Here is a 24,615-nt window from a genome sequence, read left to right as displayed (position 1 = left end):
CACCCACATCTAGCCTTCCCCTCACACCTGGCCGAGTTTCTTTTCATCCCATCCCACCCCACCCCACTGTCTCACTTCACAGATCTGCTTGTTTGGTCTCCCTTCCCAGATTCATCTTCCTTGGTATTCCTCTCTGCTATTCCACCTGCCTCCAGCCCTTTCTCCAGGCCTTCCAGAGTGTCTGCTGCGTGCTCTCTGGTTGGACATCCAGTCAGACTTTCACCCCCTGCCAGGAGTCTTTCTGACCCTCTCCCTATGCCCTTAACTCCTCTGGTCAGATGTCACCTATCACACTTTTAGTGAGTCTTTCTAATAACCATACACCATGCCCTTTCAATTTCCTCAAGTTTCTACAATTGATTCCCCAACACACATGTACACACACTCATCTTCGTTTGCCCACATAAGCCACCTAGAAAATAGCTGGTTGATTCCCAGCTTTGTGCTCCCAACATCCATTTTCTCTTTCATTTCGTCTGGTGGAGCCAACATCCGGCCAAAAGCGATGTCCTGCCATGTTGGTCTTCTGCTCTCAGTCCCTTTCGAGGAGGCTGACTTTTGGTCCCTCCACGCAGCTTCCACTTTCCCCTCACGCCTGTCTTCACATCCTCACTCTCCCTCCTACATCTCTCACCACCACGCTGCCTCCTGGATCTCAGGAAGCCCTCTGACTTGACCAGTGGATGCTGTGTCTAGATATGTATGACTTCTCCAACCTTTCTGTCAATATTTATGAAGCACCTGCTATGTATGGAGTGAGACACTAAATCCTTCCACTAATTAGCTCAGAAACATTGCTCACTCCTCAGTTTCTTTTCAATAAATAATTATGGCACATTGCTCTACCTCCATTCTCTGACAAGAGACATCTCCCTGACTATTTTGACCCACAGCAAAAAGAATCCCACTGTCGTCCCATGACAACCCAGCCAACCTGCTGAGCAGTTACCTAGTCCCTGGTTGCCAAATAAACAAGGTATATGTGAATGAAAGTATTATCATCCACACTAGCCTGAAACAAACAAACTAGCCTGAATCAAACATATTAGCCTGAACCTAAGCTGAAAGGCCAAACGTCTGAGCCACATTATGGGATAAATTATGTACACCCCCCCCCCCATATGATGCACTGAGAAGGATGCAGCATCACTTCTGTAGTATTCTTACCAAAACTGCATAACATGATTTTCATCATTAGGAAACAGAACACAAACCTAAAATGAAGGACTTTCTAAGAAATGACTAAACAGTACTCTCCAAAAGTATCAAAGTTACACAAAGAAAGACTGCAGAACTAACTGCTTTAGATTAAAGGACTTTAAGAGGACATGACAACCGAAAAGAACAGGTGATCCTGGATTGGGTCCCTGGACCAGAAAAAGGACATAGTAAGACAATTGGCAAAAACTGAGTAAAGTCTGGAGGTTGTAGTATGGTGTCAGTGTTAATTTGCTCATTGTGACCATTATACTGTGGTGTTTTTAAGAATCTAGATGAAGAGTCGATGGGAATTCTTTATATAATTTGTGTAAGTTTTTTGTAACTCTGAATTTATTTCAAAATTAAAAAAAAAAATAAGTCTTAGTCATTGGTCAAGGGCCAGTATTGAGATATTTTGAAAACCTACTTGCCAATGCTTGTTAGCTGGCAATTCAGTTCTGACAGGGATCTGCCATCATTCTCAGCTACCTGGTAAATCAATCAAGCAGAATGATTTTTCCTATGCTGTTATTTTGACTAAACGGTCAGAAATCACTTTTATGAAGCACAATAGCATCATATAATTCAATGTTTTAGTGTCAGAAGCACTTTGGCATGTGACTAAAACAAGGCCTGGGGTATTTATTCACTCCCTGCCTCCTCACTACTCACACCCTCACTGTCACCCCAATGTCACCACCAAAACAATGACCATTTAGAAAGCTCAACCTTCGTTCTTGGGGGGAGCTCACGAGGACTTAGACGCTGCTGTTCCTCGGCAGGATTCTAACGTGATTAGAGGCGGGGTAATCATTTGATTTGTGTAGACAGCATCAAATACCTCCTCCTCTCAATCCAAAGAAGCCTTGAACGCAAGATCTCAAAGCCCCCTAGTGATTTTACTCAGGAAATCCTCAAAATGTGGTCGATGGAGAAGTCAATCTAGACTGAGGAAAGAGTATTGGAAGACCCAGACACCATTTACCCTGCAACTTCATACACACCATCTAACCTGATGGAGTCTGTCTCCTCATCAGTAAAATGAGAACAAATCACATCTCACAGGGCTGTTGGAAGAATCATCATGAAAGAATGTGGTTATGTATTATGAAAGGGTAAGAAATGTCCATAGCCTAGGAATTGAGAAACTGAGGCAGAGATACATGGCAACAAACTCACACAGGATTGAGACCAAACCCAGAACTTTTCATTTCTCCCGTAGGTTTCTACTCACTGGATCAAAAATGCCTGACTCAGGTAATACACAAGCAACATCACTTCCAAAGGTAAAGAAAATCCCCTATGGAAAAATGCCTAATACATGAGCCTGCTCAAACTTGAAGTAGAAGTTCAAGATCATATTCATCAGATGTAACAGGAGGCATATTGGGATAATATTAATTAATTTTACTCCACCATGAAGTGAGACCCTCCAAGCAGCCTTTAGTTCTCTCCTCGAGTAATGATGTTGTGTTCCCTCAAGTGCTATATAAAGGCAGTATCGGCTGCAGCCCATTAGGAGCATAGAGAGATGCAAAGTAAGCAGGAAGACTTAAAGGGATGCTATTGATGTGCACATCATATTTTTATTAAATCCTTCTCTCTAAAAGACCAGTAGCAAATTGCATTACTGACTTTAAAGTATCTTTAAAAAATGAAATGCATATTTCTCACTCCCAGTGTTACTGTGATTAGAGGGTCTGATCTCCACATGGTCTCAATAACAGAAATAAAGGATCAGATTGCTCTAAGTAGGGAAAAACATCAGACAGACAAAACAATAATCACCTTTTTCATCAACAGTTCCCCCAGGGGATGTGAATGTTGTAACAAATTTAGAAAGTTCTATATATTTGATTCTCCTATCTTTGGGCTAGGACTCAGAAAATTAGATGATGTTTCTGAAACATTTTGGGTGGACACTTTATTGAGCTGAGGACAAAGGAAACTAGTTAAATCATTTTCATGCTGATGACTCTAATTTCTTTTATGTTAAATTTGGAGTCAGTGATACTTATTTAACAAAAGCAACAACAAAACAATAGATGTGTTGACTGCTCATACAACTGCTGCAATTCCTGAGGTCACAGAAAAAGGAGACCTTTGTTCCTAATAGGCATCAGGAGGGAATGTCTAGAAATGAGGCTTAAATGTCGAGCTTTCTATAACTTTCTGTACAGAATTTTAATTGGAATTTTCTTTTTGGGGACCTAACTGCTTACTCTTCTAATCCTTTTTAATAAGGTTACCACTTAGAGCTATATTCATTATAAATACCCCTTCTTTCAACTGGACCTGCGAAAAATCAAGGGAGGTATATACACATACAGTGGGGCCTTGACTTACAAGTTTAATTCGTTCCGTGACGGAGCTCATAACTCAAATTACTGGTATGTCAAATCAAAAAGTGAACGAGTGAGACACATGATGCTGGGCTGATGATGTGGCATTCACTGTGACGTTCGCTGCGCCAACTAGCGGTGGGGTATCTGAAGCTGGCTCATAACCCGAATTTTAGCTCGCAACTCAAAGCAAAAAATCGGCCGAGAGACGGCTCGTATCTCGAAAAACTCATTAGTCAGGACACTCGTAAGTCAAGGCCCCACTGTATATCTTCCCCTTTTGACCAAGCGTTAACTGAAGTGCAGCCATAACTGTAGCCAAAGGAGGCATTACGCTTCCAGAAAAAACTCAAGGAAAAGTATTGCAAACAAAAAGTAGTAGCTGTTGGATAGGGCGCTGAAGGAATGTGTGAAGGGGCTCAACCAGTTACTGTGAAAGTGGGAGTAAAGTTCTCCCAGAAGATGGAGGCACCAAAGTAGCTCTCAATGACAAGGATTATTACTTATGTAGAGATAGTGACATCCTTGTCAAGTATATAAAATGAAACAAGTCACTATGCATCCACTGAATTTCTGAAATCTTCATGTAAATAATTTCCATGTCTCTCTTTAATAATGAACTAATATTTATATAATTAGGTTACACATAGGAATATTGTATTATATTCCTATATTCCATATGTAGTAACCTGCAAGGGCCGCACAGAACCATAATATAAGAGTACAGGAGGTCCTGGGGCCAGGTGGCCAGGGATCAAACCTGACTCCGTATTAGCTGTGAGGCCTTAGGTACATCTCTTAACCTTATTACTGAGCCTCAGTTTTCCCATTTGTAAACTGGGAATAACATAAACACCTACCTCATATGGTAGTCATGAGGATTAAGTAAACTATTCCAGGGAATGGACTCAGAACAGTGTCTGGCACATAAATGTTGGCCATTGTTACGTAGAGAAAGGGTGGAAAAGATACATCAACCATCAAGGTGGTTGAAAACTCAGGACATCCAGCTTCCTCCTCCTATAACCTCCCTGAGTTTCCTTCTTTCACCTTAACACATCTGCCTCCAAATCAGTGTCCATCCTGCTCTCTCACTTCACTCATTTAACCTCTCTGAGTTGATCTTTTTCAACTAAAAAGGAAAGATTTGAACTTGATCATCTTTAAAGTACCTCCCACTTCTTTTTTTCGTTCTTTTTTTTTTTAAGGATGTAAATTCTGAGTCTGTATACAGTGAGTAAGGTGAGACAAGGTGTTCAGGCAATGCTAAGATATAGCGCCATGCTCGCACTGGCTACACCAGCTGAGAAAGATGGGGATATCCACTCTCCCCAACAGAAGAAAAGGAAAATCAAGTTATAGTAGTAAACATAAGACAGATCAGCGCTAGCCATCCTCCGATAAATCTTCCCATGGGGGTTTGCCTTGTTTAAACAATTCTTCATTCTTCGTTCCCTTCAGAACTCCAAGCTAGACTCTGAAATTAGGTGGGTTTTCATAACCTGTTTTAATTATGTGGATTGAATTTTTTTTCAAGTTCAAAGATAGGTTGTCATTAAGAATTTCAGGACTACAAACAACTAGACAGATTTCAAATGACAGTATCCATTGGTCAGACATGCTTTTATTAACATGGGAGCTCACAGTTCATCAGTGAGAGGAAGTCATAATGCCATGAATCCAATATCTGACTCAAAGTAATAGAACAGATGAAGAGGTGGAGAGTGACAGCAAGAGCAGATTGTATTCCCTTAGCAGAAACCAACTGGAACCAACTATATTGGCTTTTCACACGTGCACATGCAGGAATATTAGCTGTTGGGGGTTTATGCCATATTCCCTAGGAACGGGACCACATACAGATTAGGCAGGACATCCCCAAACTGGATGAGGCTGTTACTTTCGTTCTCTCACAATGAGAACAGACGCCCAGGCGAGCACGTACATATCTGAAGCAGGAGCGGAGCAAAAGCCCTGCCTGTTTCAGGTACCAGAGCAGCACAAAGGGCCCACCTGTGGGTCTCTTTGCTTGGTCCTTGCTTTTGTCTGGTTGGTTTGCTATTTTAACGAGATGTCTAATTCACCGAGGGTCTGCAAAGGATGGACCATCAAAGCGGATCTTCCCAGACACTTAAGAGCCTGCGTGGCCTCTCTCCTCGCCCAACCCAAGCCAAATGGCAGAACCCATGTCTCTGGACCTGTGCTCTCACGGAAGCCAAAGAACTTGACCGCACTTAGTGGGAGTTCAGAATCTTCAGATCAGCTCAGGTGAGTGTTGTGCCTAATCACAGACCTGCTTTCATTTGGATGCATCCCCTTGGCTGTTAAATTGGTACCTGGAGCAAGAAATGCCAACCTCAACATGCAGTCCCCCTATGGCCAGGCCCCCTCGTTCCTGCCAAGTACAGCAGCCCACTCCCAAACCAGTTCCCTGGACACCCCCCTCCAGGTGTGGCCAAGGGAGGCAATTAGCTAGGCACGTCCCCAGGCATTTTCTCTTAGAGTTGAGCCAGAAGCCAGAAGCCCCCATTCTCCACACGGAGCCCGAAGCAAGCTCAGTCCTCACACTAGGGCCAGGCCCCTGTGGGGGTACATGCACAGACACGGCAGAGGGGAAGGCTACCCGGGAGTCACTCTCACACTAAGAAGGGGGTCCAACCCCCCCACAAAAAAAAAACCCACAAAAGACAAGGTAGGTGGGGGTGGGGAGGGAAGAAAAGAAAGTAAGGGGGAAAAAACAACTATGATGGTTCGCCCTCATGGTAAGACAGGTCAGCCAAGACATACCTTTTGACTAGGCCCGCACAGCTGTTCACTCTTGGGACTGCCAACAAGGTGGGTGGTCTTCTCCATCGCCCCAGGGGCCTTGAGCAAGTGTGGCTTTGGTTTATTTCAGGAGATGCTATTGGAAACATAAAACAAAGTGCCTGGAGGGCACTATAAAAAATAGGATACGGGAGGACTCGATCATCCAACGGGAATTTCTAAGTTTGTAAAGAGGGGTGCGGGGGCAGGGAAATGTACTTCAGGTAGCGTTCTTCCTTCCAGGAGCGCAGCTCGGGTTGCTGAGTCCATGACTTTCTGCTTGCGTCCCATTGCTGCATTTGGAAATCGCTCTTCACCAGGAGGAAAGTGAGTGAAAAACCAGCAACCACCAAACAGCGGCTCCGCTGATGGAGAAGAGGAGCCCAGCAGACGCTGCTGGGGGGGACCCAGGTGCCGGAGGGAGGCACACAGCAGCCCGCACTTCTCAGCAACTGCTGACATTTTCTCGCAAGCAGGGAGGAAGCCGGAAAGGTCAGGGATGAGAAATGGGGAGGGGTCTGCCAAGGGGAGCCAGACAGTCCGTGGGGTACAAAGTGCAATCATCTCCCACCGAGGAACTCCTCCTGCCCGGGCCTCCTTGGATCAATCCTCCCCCAGTGGCTTCCTTCTAAACAGGGTATTACTTCAATTTCTTTGATTTTCCTTCATTCTCTCTCTCTCAAAAAAAAAAGTCAGTTTCTAATAATAGTTAGAATATATAAATAATAATTTATTTAATGTAATTGGTTCTTTGTTTCCAAACCCAATATTCCTCCTCTCCTCATTTTGCCAATAAATAGGAACACTGAGGAAATCAACTCTGCTCATATCAAAAAGATCCCCTCCCCCGAGAGACAGTTCGCCTAACTTCTCATCGCTCTGGAAAATAAACAGCACATCACGAGGCCATCTCTCTGAAGGACTAGTTTGCTCTTTTGTTCTGTTTTGTTTCAGTAGTTTGTGCTTCTGCTGTACATACTCAAAATCAAGGGCAAGGGGGAAGGGATGGGTGGAAGGCCAGAGGAAAAAGCAAGGATGAAGGGAAAAATCTAAGGTTGTCTTTCATTTTTTTAAAAAATGTGTCAGAACCAGAACAATGACCAAGTCAGAGGGTGATGGCTAATTGCCCAGAGAGTCCATTCATGGGTTTAGCAACTGCCCTTTTTGTCTGCTGTGGGCGAGCCCCGGCCACTGCGGCGTCCTCGGCAGGAGTGAGGCTCTTCCAAATCGTCCTCATCAAAGCCGTGGAAAGTTGAGGTGTCACTTTCTGATGTGGAACCGAATAAGTCCTCCGTGGTGCGTGCTGCGGCCGCTGCCTCCTTCTCCTTCCTGCCTTCTCTTCCCAAATGAGCTGACATGTATGATGAATATATCAGCACATGGGTTAAGCAACAGACAGCATTATTAATATTCTTATTATATTATTACAACATTATGCTTCTTAGCAAGATCATAAACCATTTGCACCAAAAGAGATTAACTGGGTGCATCACCTGGCGACAGGGATTTGGAGTAAAAGGACAAAGCCAACATTTCCAGGGAAAAGGATTTCTCCCTCCCTGAAAAGACATCACCTCTACCATAACATGTACGTCCACAGCTCTGAACGTGAGTGAAAGATTCCTCACGAGATTTTTTTTCTCTTCTGTATGCACGCACATATGTGTGTGTGCGCGCGCACACACACACACACACACACACACACACACACACACACTCACTCAGCCCCACCCCAGACAATGAGTTGACTTGGTGGGTGTTAGCCCGGCTGGTGTTTCTTTGGTGTTTTCCATGGGTGTTTCTTGCACAATGTGTGTCCTTCACTTTGACAGGCAGCTCTGCAAAGGTATTACTGTCAGATAACCCGTTCCAGGCGGTTAAGCCTCCATCTGCTTTATTTTTGTTTTTACCTGTGTCTAATCCCACTCTTTCAGTACCCGTTCAATTCTGCCCTTACACCATGTGGCTCATTTGCACTGAAAGCAAAAAGAAGCTGAAAAGTCCGACATGTGGTAGGTAATAAGAGTCTCTCGTTTTCTTTAACCACTGGAGGACATTATTGTGATCTGCACCCACATACATGTGCCCACAGATACATGTGTGTGCACCCATGCACATGCATGTGCACACACGCACACACTCCAGCCACGACACACGCCCAGGTCTTCGTTACCCCAGAAAGTCCAGAGTTGTCAAATCTAACTCAGAGCACTAAGAAAGTGAAAAAATAGGAGTTATTTCCGGAAATTTGTACAACTCAGGTTTAAACTGTTTACATTCTAAACGGGCCCCAGGATTACCCCCAGATAAGGTCATGATAGGCCAGTTACGGTGCCAGGATCAGGAATCTCATTTTCTCCCCTGGAAACAGGAAGTGGGATGGACTGGGAGGGAACGAGAGCTCTTCCAAACTCCACACTCTTCCTTGGAAAAACTCCAGGAGGCCCTGGAGAAGTATTTGCCCCCTCTCTTAACAAGCACATCCCATGGGTTAATGCCACCTGTTTATTCCCAAGGTATCAACTGTTTCAGGAAAATCAGAGGCAGCCCTGGACTAAATTAGTCACCAAAATTATATCCTTGGCAAATGCAATGAGAACACCTAGGCTGGTATAAAATGGCCCCTGAGTCACACAGCAGACAGATCCTGGGAAGAAAAAGCTGAGTAAAAGGCTGTGAAGAAAAAGGGTTTGGATAGAAAAAAAAATCAACTACCCACGTCTGGTCCCCCATGAATCAGATTCAAGTACCTCATCTTTTATAGGGAAGGAAGGGAAGGAAGTAGCTTGTAATGAGGATCCTGAAGCTGCCCTCTCTAGCACGTCCCCGCGGTCCATAGCCTTCTGCCTAGAGCATCACACCCAGTGACTTCGCTTCTGACAGCCGTTCATTTTAAAAATACTGAATTGAATTTCATTTGTTTCATTTTCTTTTTAAATATCTAAAACCCAGAGTCCACTATCACACAAGCCCTCTTTTCTAAACTGGCACCAGGAGAGTAAAAGGTTCAGCTTTAGGTATCATGTTTTCAAAGTAAATGAACTGACAGAACTGCAGTGGGCCACCCTGTCAGGGTCCTTAAGTGTTAAATGTTGAGAGTTGCACGCAATGGAAACCACTCCTTTTTAAATTACTTCTCAAGTCAGTCTTGAATCTAAACAACCCAAAAGCCAAATGAAAAAAAAAGAGAGAGAGACTAAAGTTTGTGGACCAAGCAAAGGAAGAACGGAGTTGCTCCAGTACCCCCAGGTGTGGTCACCTCGGCCCTATTCTCGGAAGCAGGAGGAGAAAGGACACGGGGAAGCCTGTGGAAGGAGCAGGGCCTCCTCGCTGCTGGATCCAGTGTCCACCTGAACTGCATCTCACCTACAAGAGTCCATAGTTGAGGAGACTAAACACGAGTCTGAAATCTCTCGTTGGCCTAGTTATGACATAAAAATCTATGAAAGATGGGTAGTACAACCAACCACAACCAGCCCAAGGTAACGGTTTGGTTAGAATTAAAAAACAATCAACAGCTTGAGCAAAACTTGAAAACCTGAATTCATTTCAGGGATGAAAGAACAGGATCCAAGTCTTTTTTTATTTTAGTCTTTGGAGAGGTTAAAAATGGAAATTTCAAAACAGGCCAAGCCAACTTCAGATTAGCCCTAAGAACACTGCCCTTCTGTCTCCTTCCTCTATCAGGGTCTCTTTTTTGGTTCCACATGAGAAAATGGGATGAGCGGCCAATGGATGCGATATTGATGCTACTACCGAGCAGCGCAGGGGTCTCTGACTCCCACAACTCAAAACGTAGCTGCCGCCCCAATATTCATGTTTCCGTACCTTCCAGTGCGCCCAGGCACTTCCGCAGAACAAACGCAGCTTTGTGCTACATGTACAGCACCCGATACAAGAAAGTGCTGGGTGTGTCTCCAGGTGTCCCCACATTTCTCACAACAACACACACAAAGGAATATCCACTTCATGAAAAGGCCAAACACAAGACCAGAATTTCTCCCTTCCCTTTCCCCTGGCTCCCGAGGCATGATTTCTTGAGATTCAAAGTAGAAAAATATCCAATGACCTGAAAGCTCCTCTGTACTTGAAATCATCACCACCACCAACTTCCCCGCCCACCCTCCACCCCATGGCAGACGGCAGAGGCGTGCGGGGAACAGCTGCTGGTCTACGGGCACAGGTGCAGGAAGGGCCACACTCACCAGAGCGTCCACAGTCTGCACAGGACACCAGCTCTTCAGGCCGCCCACTCTTCTTGTTCAGGTTGGAGCCTCCCAAGCAGAAGTCACAGTAGTTGTTAGGAATGACTGTCCCATCCGGTCCTTTCTGGGCTGTAGAAACATTTTTTTAATTGAATTTTAGACGGAGATGAGTTTCCACTGCCCCCTCTTCTCCCAAGTCTGGCAAAATCTGCTCCAGAAAAAAAGATGAAGTTAAAATCTGAGGTTTTGTTATGACTAAGTTGTTAATAGTACCAGTGTTGCCCTGGCCAGTGTGGCTCAGTTGGTGGAATGTCATCCCATGCACCGAAAGATGCCCAGTTCTATTCCTGGTCAGGGCACGTGCCTAAGTTTCGGGTTTGCTCCCCAGTCAGGGGGTGCATTCAGGAGGCAATCGGTTGATGTGTGTGTCTCTCTCTCTCACATCAGTGTTTCTCTCTCTCTCCCTTCCTCTCACTCTAAAATCAATAAAAACATGTTTGAAAAATAGTATCAATGTTTTGCAAGCCACCCAGTTTACTTTGATTGTTGTAATATTTCACAGCTCTGCATTTTAGAAGAAACAAGCCTGTTCCTCTGATTGCATCCCTGGATGGGCACAGCATCCAGGCCTGCTGGTCAAGTGAACTGCTCTCATCCCTGAACAAGCAGCTCTCAGGGCCAAGGCCCCAAACAGCAGATGGCAGCCATAAACAGTGGTGTGATAAGGGAGGGAGGGATGAAGGGAGGGAGGGAGGCAATGAGAATGAGAATGAGAGAAGAGAGAGAGAGGGAGAATGGTCGATGCTTAGGCCCTGCCCTTCGGAAAGATGCTTTTGTCTAGGAGACAGTCCTACCATCCCTGAAAAGGAAAACAAAGGGGCATTCATTTCCAGAAAGGACACTGAAGATGCTCTTGGGGACTCTGATGAGCATCTTGGCAGGTGCACAGGTGTTCACTCTTGCTCAGCTGTATCTCCCTAAAGTCCAGACTCGCTGGTCATGGAAAGCACCCAGGACTAGATAATCAGCAGACCCCAAGTGCCTAGAATCAGACTGGACACTTAGCTGAGCCTCAGGCCAGAGATGGACTGAAAAGCGAGTTAGTGAGTGTGCCTTGAGGCTTAAGATCCTCATAAGCCACCCATGATGAAAGTCCTATACAGACAGAGAAAAATCTTGGAACATTGTCTTAAAACAAGCCCTTATGAGAACAGCGCCTGTCCTGGAGCACTCTCAGTATCTACTGCCTGGAGTAAAGCCTTGCACAGGTTCTCTGCCTCGGGAGAAACTCCCCCATTTTCCTCTGTTTCTCTGGTCCTATTGTGGACATTTCTTTGTCACATTAACACTCCCTGTTTGCGAGTAGAAAGAAACTTCTCTCCATTTATGGGATCAGCCTAAACCACGGGGGCATCTTCCTCCTCGCGATACCCACGTCTGCTATCTTTCATTATTCACTGGCTAACATTAATCAGGGTCCCGTAGGGTACGAAGCTGTAAAAGGAAGCAGATATGTGAGCAGAAATACTATCCAGACAGTAAGTGATAAACGGATTCACCCACTTTAATGTGATTCCCTCTGGCCTTTGCTTCCTCCATGCCTCTGCTTTGCCTCCAGGAATAGAAAAACTTACCTGGGAAAGGCAGAAGACAAAAGCTTGCAGAATCACATTAGAGGGGGTTAATCCATTTATCAGTTGCTATTTGGATTGTTTAATCAGTTTCTAAGTCATTGATTTTCATCTTCAGGGAGGCAGACAAGTCTCTGCAAGAAAAGTGTTGGCTGTTTAGGGGCACACAGAGGAGCCCGCCACACCCTGTCATCAGTCTCTGTATCTCAAAGGCATCTGCATGTCATAGAGAATCATTTTGCAAATCACCAAAAACCAGTACATCTGCCTAGAACATTTTCATTGCCCAAATCCAGAAGGAAGTCCCTTTTTTCCTTCTCTCTCAATTGCCATCTTAACCATTTCTGGAACTCTCTTAAGAAAGCCAGGCACATCTATGAAGCAAGTAAACTCAGGGTTTCCTGACCAAGAGACTATCATGGAAATCAGTCACAAGGTGGACAAAAAAAAGTGGGGTGTATTTAATGTAGGGGCTGAGTGTAAACAAAAGTTAAATTTCAGGATTGGTATGAACTAGACATAAAATGTGGAGATGCCAGTTACAACTTAGGTAGCTTCCCACATAAAAATCAATACAAAAAATCTCACGTGTATCATTTCACAAAAACTCTCAGGAGGCCCTATCTCACCATTTGTCTCTCTCCTGTTCTCTTAGGGACCTCTTATTATATCAGATTTTTTTCTGCCCTTTCACAAAATCTTTTAAGCAACCAAAGAAGCCGGTTGTCCTCAACCCATTGCATCACTTGTGAGTTATGAGAAGAAGGAAGTAGAATATAGAGTATAAGAACTCCCAGATAATCCTTTACAGTTTTTACCACCAGCAGACCATTGGTAGAACACCCAGACCATTAAATCAGGGACTCCAATATGGCAAGAAATAAAAAATTCAGAAATGATCTAGTAGAGCAAAGAAGACAATGATGGAGAAACTGATCCTATATAAAAAGACCAAAGGAACAGAATTTAATTCATCTGATGAAGAGAAATTTCTGAGGAGACTGAATCAGAACAGGGTCCCCACATATTTTGGTGTCGGTTATTGGCCACAGAAAGTGCCAGGCCCGGGAGGTGAAGAGGTGCTACAATCTTTGTAGGCCCTGGTGTACGCAGCTGTGACATGCTAGAAGTGGGGGAGGGAGGGGCTGTATTTTAGTAGAGCAATGACCCAGGATAGGAAGGAATACTGAATGGTTACACTTCATTTCCAGCAAAATCCTTTCTGCTTCAGTTCCTACTGTCTTCTCATGACAGTAAGCTCAAAGCTTTCTTCCACCTTGGTAAAATGGCGTAGACTCATAGATAGCCTTCGCACCTGGTTCTCATACACGTTTTGGTATTTAGGATCGGTTTCGGGGTGAGAGTTCTCCCATGGAGCTCTCCCAATTCCCAACCAGGCTTTGGGGCGGGCACTCTGCTGACACTTCTGAGGTTGCTTCTCTTGCTTATGCATGTGTACACCTGCCTCGTCTCCCCTATTAAAGGATCGACTCCTTCAGGTCAGGGACCACGTCAAACACATCTTTGGAACGCCTACGGGCCTGTGCACAGGAAATGGTTAACAACGAGTGGGATGAAGGGCTCAGAAGAGAACGGCAGAGATGCAAGCAGTCAGCACAGTGATACCACCCCTGGGACTTCCCAGCAGGGACAGAGCACTGGGCTGGCTTTCTCTGGGGCAGAGTTATCTGTTGTGCTGAATGTCATTCACTGCCTGGTTTATTTCCCTCGTCCTCAGAGCAGAGCTGGTCCATGTCCAGAGAGATGGGTCAGTCATCTCTAACTCCCAGAGAATACAGGAGCGGTAGCTGAGAGCCCTGGGTTGCAGCAAGAATAACACTGTGCCCCTACTACGGTAGGTGAAGCACCATCTTACATGCAAACATCCTAGAAAAGTTTGTAAGACTACGCTTCATTGTCTCTTGAGAAGGGGACACCAGGTTGCATCTGCCCACTCAGCCGCCCTCTTGTTCAACGGCTTTAAGAGTAGAAAAAGCAGCAAATTATTACACAACAAAACTGTGATGGATCTTACACTGGATGCTTTACATATGGTATTTCATTGATTCTCACACACACACACACAAATTGTGAAGTAGGGATTATTTGACAGATGAGGTAACTGAAGTCCAGAGATTAAGGGCTGGCTCCGGGGTTCACCTCCAGGTTGTCTGTGTCCCCAGAGACTCTCGGCCTATAATCTGCCTCCTGGGAATTCCAGGGGCAAACACTTTCTGACCAACATTTGCATATAAAATATTTCAGAAATCTCTTCATGAACTTCAGAAATCTCTTCATTCACCTAACCCATTATTTAGGAATCCCAAAGCAATAAAAGTTGAGGTTGGCCTGGTAAAAGCGGAAATTCCCTTTGAACTGAAACTTAATGTCCCTCTCACAGGGATCCATCCCGGTGACCTGCTTATTGTCATATGCTCTGCAGCAGAAACACTTCTCCGGAGAGCCCAGGGGCCCGGGAAGGAATTTTTTTAAACTAAAGCTCACACCATGTCTCTGTTGGCCTATGGCCTGACCCAGGGTGAGCAATTTCCTGGTACTGTATCTGAGATCATTAGAAAAAGGATTTTACTATAAATAGGAAGCTTGCCCAGACCTTGCAAGTGGGATTTAAATAGAGATTCTGCCCCTGCTTATGGGAAATTGAGTCCCGCTTTATAGAATAAGATGACAGTGAGGGCAAAGGCCCGAGTGGTATCTCGGTGGCAGCGCCCGCAATGATGGACTTGGTTTTCTGTTGATTAATGTTCATGGGCTGAGATCATATAAGAGATACAAGGAAGCTGCTGAGAAAATAAAGTGAGCCTGAAGAGTTTCGGAATTTATCTGGGCAGATAACTCCAAAAATCTCAATGAAAGAAAAGAATAGAAATCAAGAACAAAGTTCCTGAGGAGGGTTGGGAGGCCTAGAAGGTGGAGGGAGCATTCATATAAATCAAACCAAGAGAAAGAACAGCCAAGCCCCGAACTGTCCCACCACCACACTCAGGAAGGGTTACGCAGTCATTCTGGAAAATGCACACGATGGTATTTTCTACCTCAATCAGGCCGTGTCTATGGCAATCACAACCCCAACTCTTCCATAGAACTACCACCCAAACAGGGCTGCCTTTCTCCAGTTCCGTCTGATCTCTGCTGCGATATGCCTGCCACACATGAAGGAATGGGCGGCAGGGACAGTCTGGCATCAGCAACAGCCCCTCATCCGGCTCTTCCAAGCCCTGAACTCTGTCCCAAGTGTCCTAGGGAAACAGGAAGCCAGCCAGCTTAGGCTGCTCCAGGGCACATCCACAAAAGCGTGACTTCACATCCTGAGCAGACGCTCAGGACCGCCTGCCAGGGCCTGGTGTGTACAAACACGTGGCCGCGCTCGGTGCCCGCCACCCAGCCCTGACCCAGCCCCGGCCCCAGTCCAGCGGTGGTCTCCCGGGGCCTGCTAGTTGGAGTGCACAGCCGGTGGGGAACCGGGGGACAGTGAGGAGAACCCTCCAGGAAATGTGCCTCTCCTGTCCCCCCACCACCCTCCACGGCTGACAGTTCCCATCCCTCCATAGGTCTGACATGTTTCCATGGCAACTGGAATCCTGGGCTCCTGCAGCCTCTGGTCTTGCCACCTGTTATTACTTCATCTCTCAAGTGTAAAGCATCCTCGCCTGGTGCACTTGGCTGTGCAGAGCGCAGCTTCACAGGACGGAGTAAAGAAAGGGGGCAGGAAAAGAGGGAAAGGCGGCCCCAGGCTGGCCACACAGACAGGCCAGGCTGGAGGAGGAAGCTTTGGAGACGGGGAGAGGGAAGAGTGGGGGTGTAAGGCAACGTGCCTTCCCTTCAGAATCAGCGAGCAGGCCTCAGCTGGAGGCCACGGCCACATCAGCTACCTTCTACCCAGCCTTTAATGAGGGACGAGGGCGGGGGAGGGGGAGGCAGCAAAGGCTGGAGCCCAGAAGGCAGCTGTGCAGAGATGTGTGCTGGGCCCGTGAGGAGAACAGCGAGAAGAGGGTTAATGTGGTGAGATAAAGACTGTGAGAAAGGCTGGACCAGAGGGCAAACAAAGCCTCAGAGCCTGGATAAATGGCCTTAATTCTCATGCTCTTGCTCACCCTACGCCTTGCGTGTTTACTCATATAAATTATCTCCAAGGCCTGCCACCTTTTTTCATTGCTTCCCTAGAAGAGATGAAAAAATAAATCCCACAGATCCAAAGAATAAAAATGTTGGGACCCCACTCAGGCTGGTTCTTCCTGGACGCGTAGTAGCAACTTGGGCCCTGCCCTGGGCTCCTGGAGGAAGACAAGGGCTCCCTTCCTCCCAGAATAAGGAAGGCAGGGACTCCAGAGCCTGGCGGGGAAATGGACACCAGGCTCCACTCACCACGGGACAGAGAACTGCCTTCCTCACCGGCCATTTTGCTGCCTGACGCTGACCACAATGAGAACGTAGGACAAGGGTTAGGAGGGGCTGCTGGTGCAGAACGATTCCAGGCACCGCTAGAGCAGGGAAGGCCCAGGGCTGTTTTAATGGAAGGAGCTAAGTCGCCAGACTCCGAATTACCAAGGACAACATGAGAAAGAAGGAGCTGGATGGAGCACAAGCTACGAGACGAGGGCAGTGACACAAAGGCGTGGTCAGAGGAGCAGGCGTCTCCAAAGAGGCCTTGGAACCTGGAAAGGCTTCCCCAGACTCAGTTCTTTGAGTGCAAGCCTACTCAGAGGCGAGAGAATATGCTAGATGGCGTCTTCGTGTCCCTTTTAGGCCCATCATTTGAGTATTAAATAGGGTGAAAGAAGAGACAGAAAAACAAAGTTTTCCAAACCCAGAGGAGCTCAGTCTTTCATGCCGCTTCATGCTTGTGTGTCTCTTCCCTATTTGCCGTGAGCTCCCTGAGGGCAGGCACAGTGCCTTTCATCTCTAAATCCCCAGCACCTGGCGCAGTGATTGACGCGGAGTTGACAATAAATACTTAATGAAAGAATAGACAAATCTTGGCAGAGGCTTTGGGTGGGGGGAGGATCTGCCAGGCAAAGAAAAGTCAAAAACCAGAAACTGAGTGCATGCAAAGTATCCCCCAAATTCTGAGTGACCATGCTAAGGCACTGCCAGTGTCAGTCCCGTTCATGGCAGGGACAGAAAGAGTGAGGAACAGGAGTAATGGGGGACTAAAGCTGCAGTGAAGAAGCCAATGGGGCCCGGCCGGCACGGTTCAGTGGTTGAGCGTCGACCAATGAACCGGGTCATGGTTAGGTTCCCAGTCAGGGCACCTGCCCAGGTTGCGGGCTCGGTCCCCAGTGGAAGGCGTGCACGAGGCAGCGGATCAATGATTCTCTCTTATCATTATATATATATTAATATTTATATATATATGTATTTATATTTATTCATATTTATATATATATATCCTTTCCTCTCTGAAATCAATAAAAATATATTTAGAAGAAGGAGGAGGAGGAAGAGGAGGAGGAGGGGGAGGAGGAGCCAACAACAGGCCTGCTCTCCTGCAGGAATCCTCTCCCTTAGGTATTTCTTAGAAAACCAGATGGAAGGAATTAAGAACCCCCAGACTCAGTTGGCCCCAGAGCCCCTTGAGTCCCATGTTCAGTCTCTTGCCAGGAGCCCTGCACCAGCCAATGAGAAAACAGGCCATGTTTTACTGTGTGCTTTTGTGTTTTAAAATGTGGTATCAGCCATCCCACTCTTCTTTGCATCTACCTTCATTTCCTCCATCTTTATGAAATACAAAACTCATACTGTTAGACACGGGCCTTGAGAATATTTACTCCTAGACACTGTGCTACAGAAACAGAAAACATGTATTCTCACACTGAGGTCTCCATCTTGACAGATGCATTTGGTTAGAGTTACAACTGGCCAGAAGTTTGGATACCACATCACAGTCTGGGGCCAGAAATGACCCATCAGTAATGTCCTTTGTGCTCCAGACTTGGGCCAGCAGCACCAGGTCTGTCACTGATGCTTCAGGAAAGGGAGAAAAAGACCAAGCAAAACTGATTACTCTTCTCAGTGCTGATTAGGAAAAGCACAGGAGATGTTTTAATTTTCCAGTAGAAGGTCATGTGGGTCAGTCCATGCCCTGGTGCAGCAAATGTTATTGTCACCAAATGAGTCAGTTGAGGGGAAAATGGTTTCATTTGAGAGCAGCTATGTCAACAGGGCTCTGAATGGAGTGTCATTCCCCTAGAGAACTACAGGACATCTTGATCCTGCTGCTTTAGAGTCAGCTAAGCTTTATCCATTTAGGTTGTCAGGATATTATTGTTATTAGAATTTAGGAAGCCTCCTTCCTACCTTGCCCATCCCAGCCCCTCTGCACCCTTCCTCACCACCACCTCCATGGGACTCGGGTACGTCAACCCCATCGGTCCACAATGAACCAGCCTTTTCTGGGTCCTTCAGACTGAAAAACAGTATTCAGAAAAAGGAAAAGGATGAGCCTCAAGTTTCAGACCTCAAAATTAGGACAGAATCCTGGCACCAGTGCTGAGGGAAAGCCCAGCCAGGGAGGAGGGCCCAGATGGGGACACACCCAGAAAGCAAGCCAGGCAGCAGGTGCTGGGAGCTATGGAGACATTTGCCCAGGTAGAATGGAACGTTAGGAAAGAATGGAAACCAAGACTAGCCGTTAGATTTAACAGTGCAGCCTGATTCCTGGCCAGTTACCTGACCCAGTGCATCCAAAAGAAAATAATTATAAGGAAATAGATTGAAAACCAGTCTTCAAAAGCTGGATTTCTCTAAGGCAACGGTTCACCTGGGAACTTATTAAAAATGCAAATTCGAGGGCTCCACCGCAGACCTACTGGTGTAGCAAAACTCTGGGGTGGGACCCAGCAGTCTGTGTTTTAATGAACCCTCCAAGGGATATTATTGTGCGCAAGCTCGAGAACCATGGCTCTACACAACATGTGAGACACACACACTGCATCACACGTATTTTCTGTTCATGCTGTGCTTTATCTGAATGAATATCTAATCACCACATAACCCTATGAGATAGACACATTAATGTTCTGGTTTACATAGGTGGCACTTGAGGCACAAGAAAGCCAGTAGCTTGTCTGTGGTCACATGTCAGTAAGTGGCTATGTTGGCTCTGAACCCAGGTAGTGTGGCTGTTAGCTGGCCCACTTGGTACTGCCCTAACCCGAGCACACGCAACCACACACTTGAGGGAAGTCAAATCAGAGTGGCTGGCAGGCCTTGGAGGCCAGGGTTTCTTAAATGTGAGGGGGTCTCATTAAAATTCAGATTATGATTAAAATCTAGGGATAGGTCCCTAGATTCCACATTTCTTATGAAGCTTCCCTGCAAAGTAGTCAACTGTCTGCATTTGGGTGGCACTGAGGGGTTCCCAGGGCACAGGATTTTCGGTATCAAACTGAGAAGGCCTGGGCAAACCTGGACAAGACAATCACCTGGGTCCCAGGTGATGTTGGTGCTGCTGACCACACTCTGAGAAGCAAAAAATGCAGGCCTTCAAGGTGAGGAGTTTGAGTTGTATCCAAGTGTGATGAAAGTATTGAGAGCAGGGAATGGCATAATCTATTTTATACTTTGAAATAAAATAGACTATAAGAGGAGAATAGACTATAAGAGGTAAGAAGAGAGGCTGAGAAACCAATAAAGAAGATGCAATGATCCAAGAAGGAGCCAGTGTGGCTAGGAGATGAAGAAAGGGAGAGATCTGGGGTATATTTTGGAGGGGAGCTGACCTGGGTGGGTGGGTGGTGAAAGAAAACAAAGAGCCAAGGACAAATCTTCAAAATTGTTGAACGGAGTAATGTGTGATTTTTTTAAAAGTAAAACGCCTTTATAAACTAATGTCTCAAGTAGAATTTGTAATGAAGGGATGAGATCCATATAGCACCACACACAGCTCAAATTACTTTTGGAGACTCAATTTACCTGTGAGCTAAATAGTGTCTCCCCCAAAATGCATACGTTGGAGACCTAACCCCAATGGGATGGGACTGGAGATGGGGACTTTGGGAGGCAATTAGGGTTAGGTGGGTCCTGAGGCTGGGGCCCTCATGGCGGGATCTCGTGCCCTTATAAGAAGAGACACCAGAGAGCTTGTTTCTCTCTCTCCACCCACATGAACTCAGGAAAGGCCTTGTGAGGACATAAGAAAACCATCCCAAGGAGAGAGTTCTCACAGACACCAACCCTGCTGACACCTTTACCTGGGACTTCCAGTCACCAGAACTGTGAGAAATAAAGTCCTGTTGTTTAAGCAACCCCGTCGACTTTGGCATGGAAGCCTGAGCTAACTAAGATACTGCTCATTAAAACATTAATTTCTCTTGAAAAGTCACCAGGCAATATGATTCATTTGACAATTGGCCTAAAGGTAAAAATTAGGAGCAATCAGCAGGACCATGACAAAGATCCCAGACTAAGACTGGGATCCATCACGCGTGGCCCCAACGTGCTGACGTAGCTGAACGGCGCCCACCTCAAGCACATTCACATTTCAGCTTCCCATCTTGCTATTCATGTTACTTGAGACAAATTACTCACCCTTTCTGAGCCTCAGTTTTCTACTCCACAAAATGAGAGCAATAACATGTGTCTCATGGACTTGTAACATTATGCGAGATGATACATGTAAATTGCCTGGTGCCTAGTAGGTGTCCCACAATTTCTTTGCCTCTTTCCTCTCCTAGATGGGAAATAATTTTATCTCTGATAAGGCAGGAAAAGAAGTGACACATGACTAGAGAATTCCCATCCATGCACGGGCACATACTCAGTCTCTGTGCATCTTGGTATGTCTTCTAGGGGATATAGCGCCCACCTCATTTGTTGTGAGGAATGAATGACATAAATGTGGCGCTCTTCGCTCAGTGTCTGACACATTCAAGGAATGTCAGCAAGTACTGATGTCATCGTTTCTTGGGACATGGAACTCTTCAATCCTGAACATTCTAGGTGAGTAAGTCAAAAATGTAAGAGAAATAAGAGACTCACAGAAAGGCAGGTGGCGGGTGCATGCCTGATCCTGGGGACACAGGATGATAAATACCACACTTGGCTAGATTCTGCCCCACAGCTTCCTCTCTCTGGGTTTCCAGCATCCATCTTATTTCCCAATTAAACCAGAAGGTCTCCTAAGGCTGAGCCACATGTGATGCCTTTTTGGAGGCCCAATTTCACTAAGCCCCACAGGTGGGCACATGCACTGTAAGTTCTCAATAAATGCACATGTGCAGCCTGTGTAGAAGGATTGGTGTCCCATATCTAAAATTTAGCAAAGGATATGCCAGGGCCAGGTCAGGTTCTGATATTTACGCCTGATGCCATGAGACCCCCACAGGCAGTTAGCACCACAGTATCGCACAGTCGCAGATGGGCCCTGACTCAGATCAGCCATCTGTGGTCACAGACATGCTCTGTTGGTCCAAATGGCACAGAGATGGGATATCAGCATTCACAGCGTGCAGGCCTGGTGCCAAACGCCCACACCACCCCACTGAAGACTCGCAGCAACCCCATGAGGTCCAGTGATTATGCTTGCGGCTTTATGGATGAGGCAACAAAAACGCAGAGACGTGTAACTAACTGACCAGAGTAGCAGTTACGAGACCCACCCTGGCCTGGCCAATTCCAATGCCATTCTCTCGGCCACTGGGTGTGGATGATCCACAGGACTAGGAAATGAACTCCAAGTCTACTCTCAAGGCCAAAGCAACCCCTGGGTTCTTCTTCACTTTGCAATCTGTAAGCTACTTGCTTAAATAAGGATGAAATAATGTACCTAAAAAACACCTGTTGTTAGTTTCCAAACTTGCTCTTCAGGAAGCAAGCAGCAGCTCACTTTCCCAGACAGAGTCCCATGTCTGAATTTCCCTTCTGCCCCCTGTAACAAAGCCTGATTTCCCTGCACGGAGGTTGGGTAAGTAGTGGGCTGTGTCCGTTTATTTATGGCTTTTCTGGCATCTTTCAGGCCCCAAATTTCTAAGCTTGTGTCAGTCTTTCTTGTTACCCCAGGGCCATGCAGTGGAGGACAGAGAAGTCAGAAGACAACATCTGTTATATCTCTCCTATCACTGTGGCAATGACATCATATGCTTCTTTTAGATAATTTTCCCATTATCAGACTAATTTTCAGATCATCTAATCAGCCATTACCCTTCATCAACTCAACTCTCCTCCTTCAGTTCTACAAAGTACAGCTTGCTTCAAAGGTACCTGACAATGGGGCCTTTCCTTCTCCTGCCGGATAGATAGGGAAAGCCTATGTGCCCGGCAAGACTGTGTGTAGGGAAGACTAAGACCTCCCGAGACCTAGGACAACCCGACTTCCACTCCATGGACTTTAAAATAGGCTTGAAATAAATTTTACAGACCCATATTTTAAAAAACATGTTCCTCTTAGGAGTTCCAAGTATGTTATAGAGAGCATTTTATACTAATTTACAGTATGAAATAAAAGAGATATACCATTTAACAATTAATACTATACCAGACAGATTTCCTTATAAATTATTGGTTCTTGTCCTCTAGTAATTGCTACTGTCGCTCTCCATTTCCTACAAGATGACGACCACACACAGAAGACACTTCCAGCTGTGGCCTCTGCCAACATGTCTACCATCCTTTCAATGCCGTCAGAGCCAACTATTCCCAATGGTCTGATATGCCATGCTACTTCATACCTCCCTGCCTTTGTACATGCAGTTACCTCCATCTCCTGAATACTTCCTCCTCATTCCTCAAGGGCTACCGTGAATGTCACCTCCTTAGTGAAGCCTCTGCAAATCCCCTAATGCAGTGGTGCTCAACCTTTAGAGGCACCAGAATGCCCTGAAGGGCTTCTTGAAACACGGGTTGCTGGTCCCCATCCTCAGAATCTGTTTCAGGAGGTCTGCTGGAGCCAAGAATCTGCATTTCCAACAAGTCCCAGGTGCTGCTGCTGCCCTGAGAGCACACCAGCCCAATGGAGTGGACGTGTACTGTGTGTGCCTCAGAGCCTTTGCTCCCTCACCCACCCTGCGCGTGTCCTAGTACACGTGCCCACGCAAGACTGGGAGCTGCTCAAGGACAGGGAGCAAGGCAGCACTCAGTGCATGGCTACTAAACCAACGGATGGATTGATGGGTAGATGGATGGATGGACGGACGCACAGATGAGTGGGTTAGACTGAATTTATTCACATAGCTTTTCCATCCAGGTTTAGCACCTCATAAATGCTCACACCCACGCCAAGATACTTTAAAAACATTGTCTGTAACAGATTCCCATTGCACAGAGAAGGTAAAAAGAAATTCAGGGAGAGTTTTGACCTTGTAAGCCTGTGCCAAAGGAGTTTGGAGTTCTAATCTAGCGCTCTTTCTGCTACCTTGGCCCCTCCAGGGCTGTCTACCAAAGTGGCATTAAAAGAGTCACAACAGAATGCTTCTGAGAGACACCCCTCAGAATCCTACCCGCCCAAGCACTCCCTCCCTTACACACACACACACACACACACACACACACACACACACACGCTCACACACACAGTGATTTCATTTATAGAAAGATGAAGATAGTAAGAGAAATGGAGGAAGAAAGAAGAATCCGGCCTCCCACAGGGAGAGAAGGGCAGCAGCTCAGGCGGGGAAGACCCCATCAGAAAAGCACTCGCTCCCCAGGGGAGCGTTGGAGCTCCTAGCAGCCCTGGGGTGGCCGTGGTTGAGGCAGACAGGCCAGGGCACAGAGGAAAGGGGACAAGCCTACAGGAGGACGAGAAACGTGTGCTCAGGAGAAAATGAGAGACTAGGAGAGGAACAAAGGACAGAGCATCAGCTGGGAGGGGCAGGAGGATGGGAGGAATGGCAGTCAATGCTGAGCTGGCAGCACAGGGCAGCGAGGCTGGGGGAAGGTCAGTGCCAGCTCCACTCTGCCCTTTCAGCAGCAGCAGGCGCGGGGATGAGCCATGGGCTCTGCTGGAGACACAGCTGGGGGAGATGCAGCGAGGGACAGCAGGAGGACCAAAGTCAAAAGGCCTCTCTGCTGCAGGTGGTGCAAATGCCGCTGCCCAGGGCCCTGGAAACGCCTGCGTCTGTAGGGCTGTTTTTCCGAGAGGCCTGTGCTCACCAGCAGCTCGGGTCAGGCTACAGCTGAAGAGGGAAAAGTCAGCATTCCCACCACACTGGCGTCCAGCGTCCAGGCCGGTTCCTGAGGGACTGCAGATTAGCCTCGAGGATTAAGCTCCCCTGCCTCCCTCCCCCACTCCACAGCCCTGCCAAGGGAGGATCACAGAGCTGAGACCTTAGGATGCTGCAGAGCTGTCACATTCGATTCACCACACAGCCCCAGTGGCATTTAGGGGCAGGACGGATGGGAGCCCGCCCCCACCACAAGCAGTGGGAGCAACTAATGACTGGGTATTAAGGATGCCGGCAATTAGTGCTCCCGAGA

General features: G+C 46.6%; 1 protein-coding gene across 3 annotated transcripts in view; it reads right to left on the bottom strand.

Moving 5' to 3' along the window:
• The window catches only part of DPF3 (double PHD fingers 3), a 274,154-nt gene that overhangs the window by 47,254 nt on the left and 202,285 nt on the right, over window positions 1-24,615 (bottom strand). For 2 of the 3 annotated variants that reach the window (XR_009452415.1, XR_009452412.1), the window contains exons 8-9: window positions 10,553-10,681; window positions 6,330-7,698 (exon numbers count right to left, since the gene is read on the bottom strand). Coding sequence is in view for 1 of the 3 variants with exons in the window: in XM_059691834.1 (XP_059547817.1) it covers window positions 10,553-10,681 (129 nt within the window). In the remaining 2 variants the exon portion in view is untranslated. The remainder of the gene's footprint in view (window positions 1-6,329; window positions 7,699-10,552; window positions 10,682-24,615) is intronic. The other variant, XM_059691834.1, reaches the window with a different exon arrangement.

The sequence above is a fragment of the Myotis daubentonii genome, chromosome 1 (genome assembly GCF_963259705.1).
Source record: "Myotis daubentonii chromosome 1, mMyoDau2.1, whole genome shotgun sequence".
NCBI classification, from domain to species: domain Eukaryota; kingdom Metazoa; phylum Chordata; class Mammalia; order Chiroptera; family Vespertilionidae; genus Myotis; species Myotis daubentonii.
Note: the sequence above shows the minus strand (reverse complement) of the source record. Positions and strands in the feature narration are given on the sequence as shown.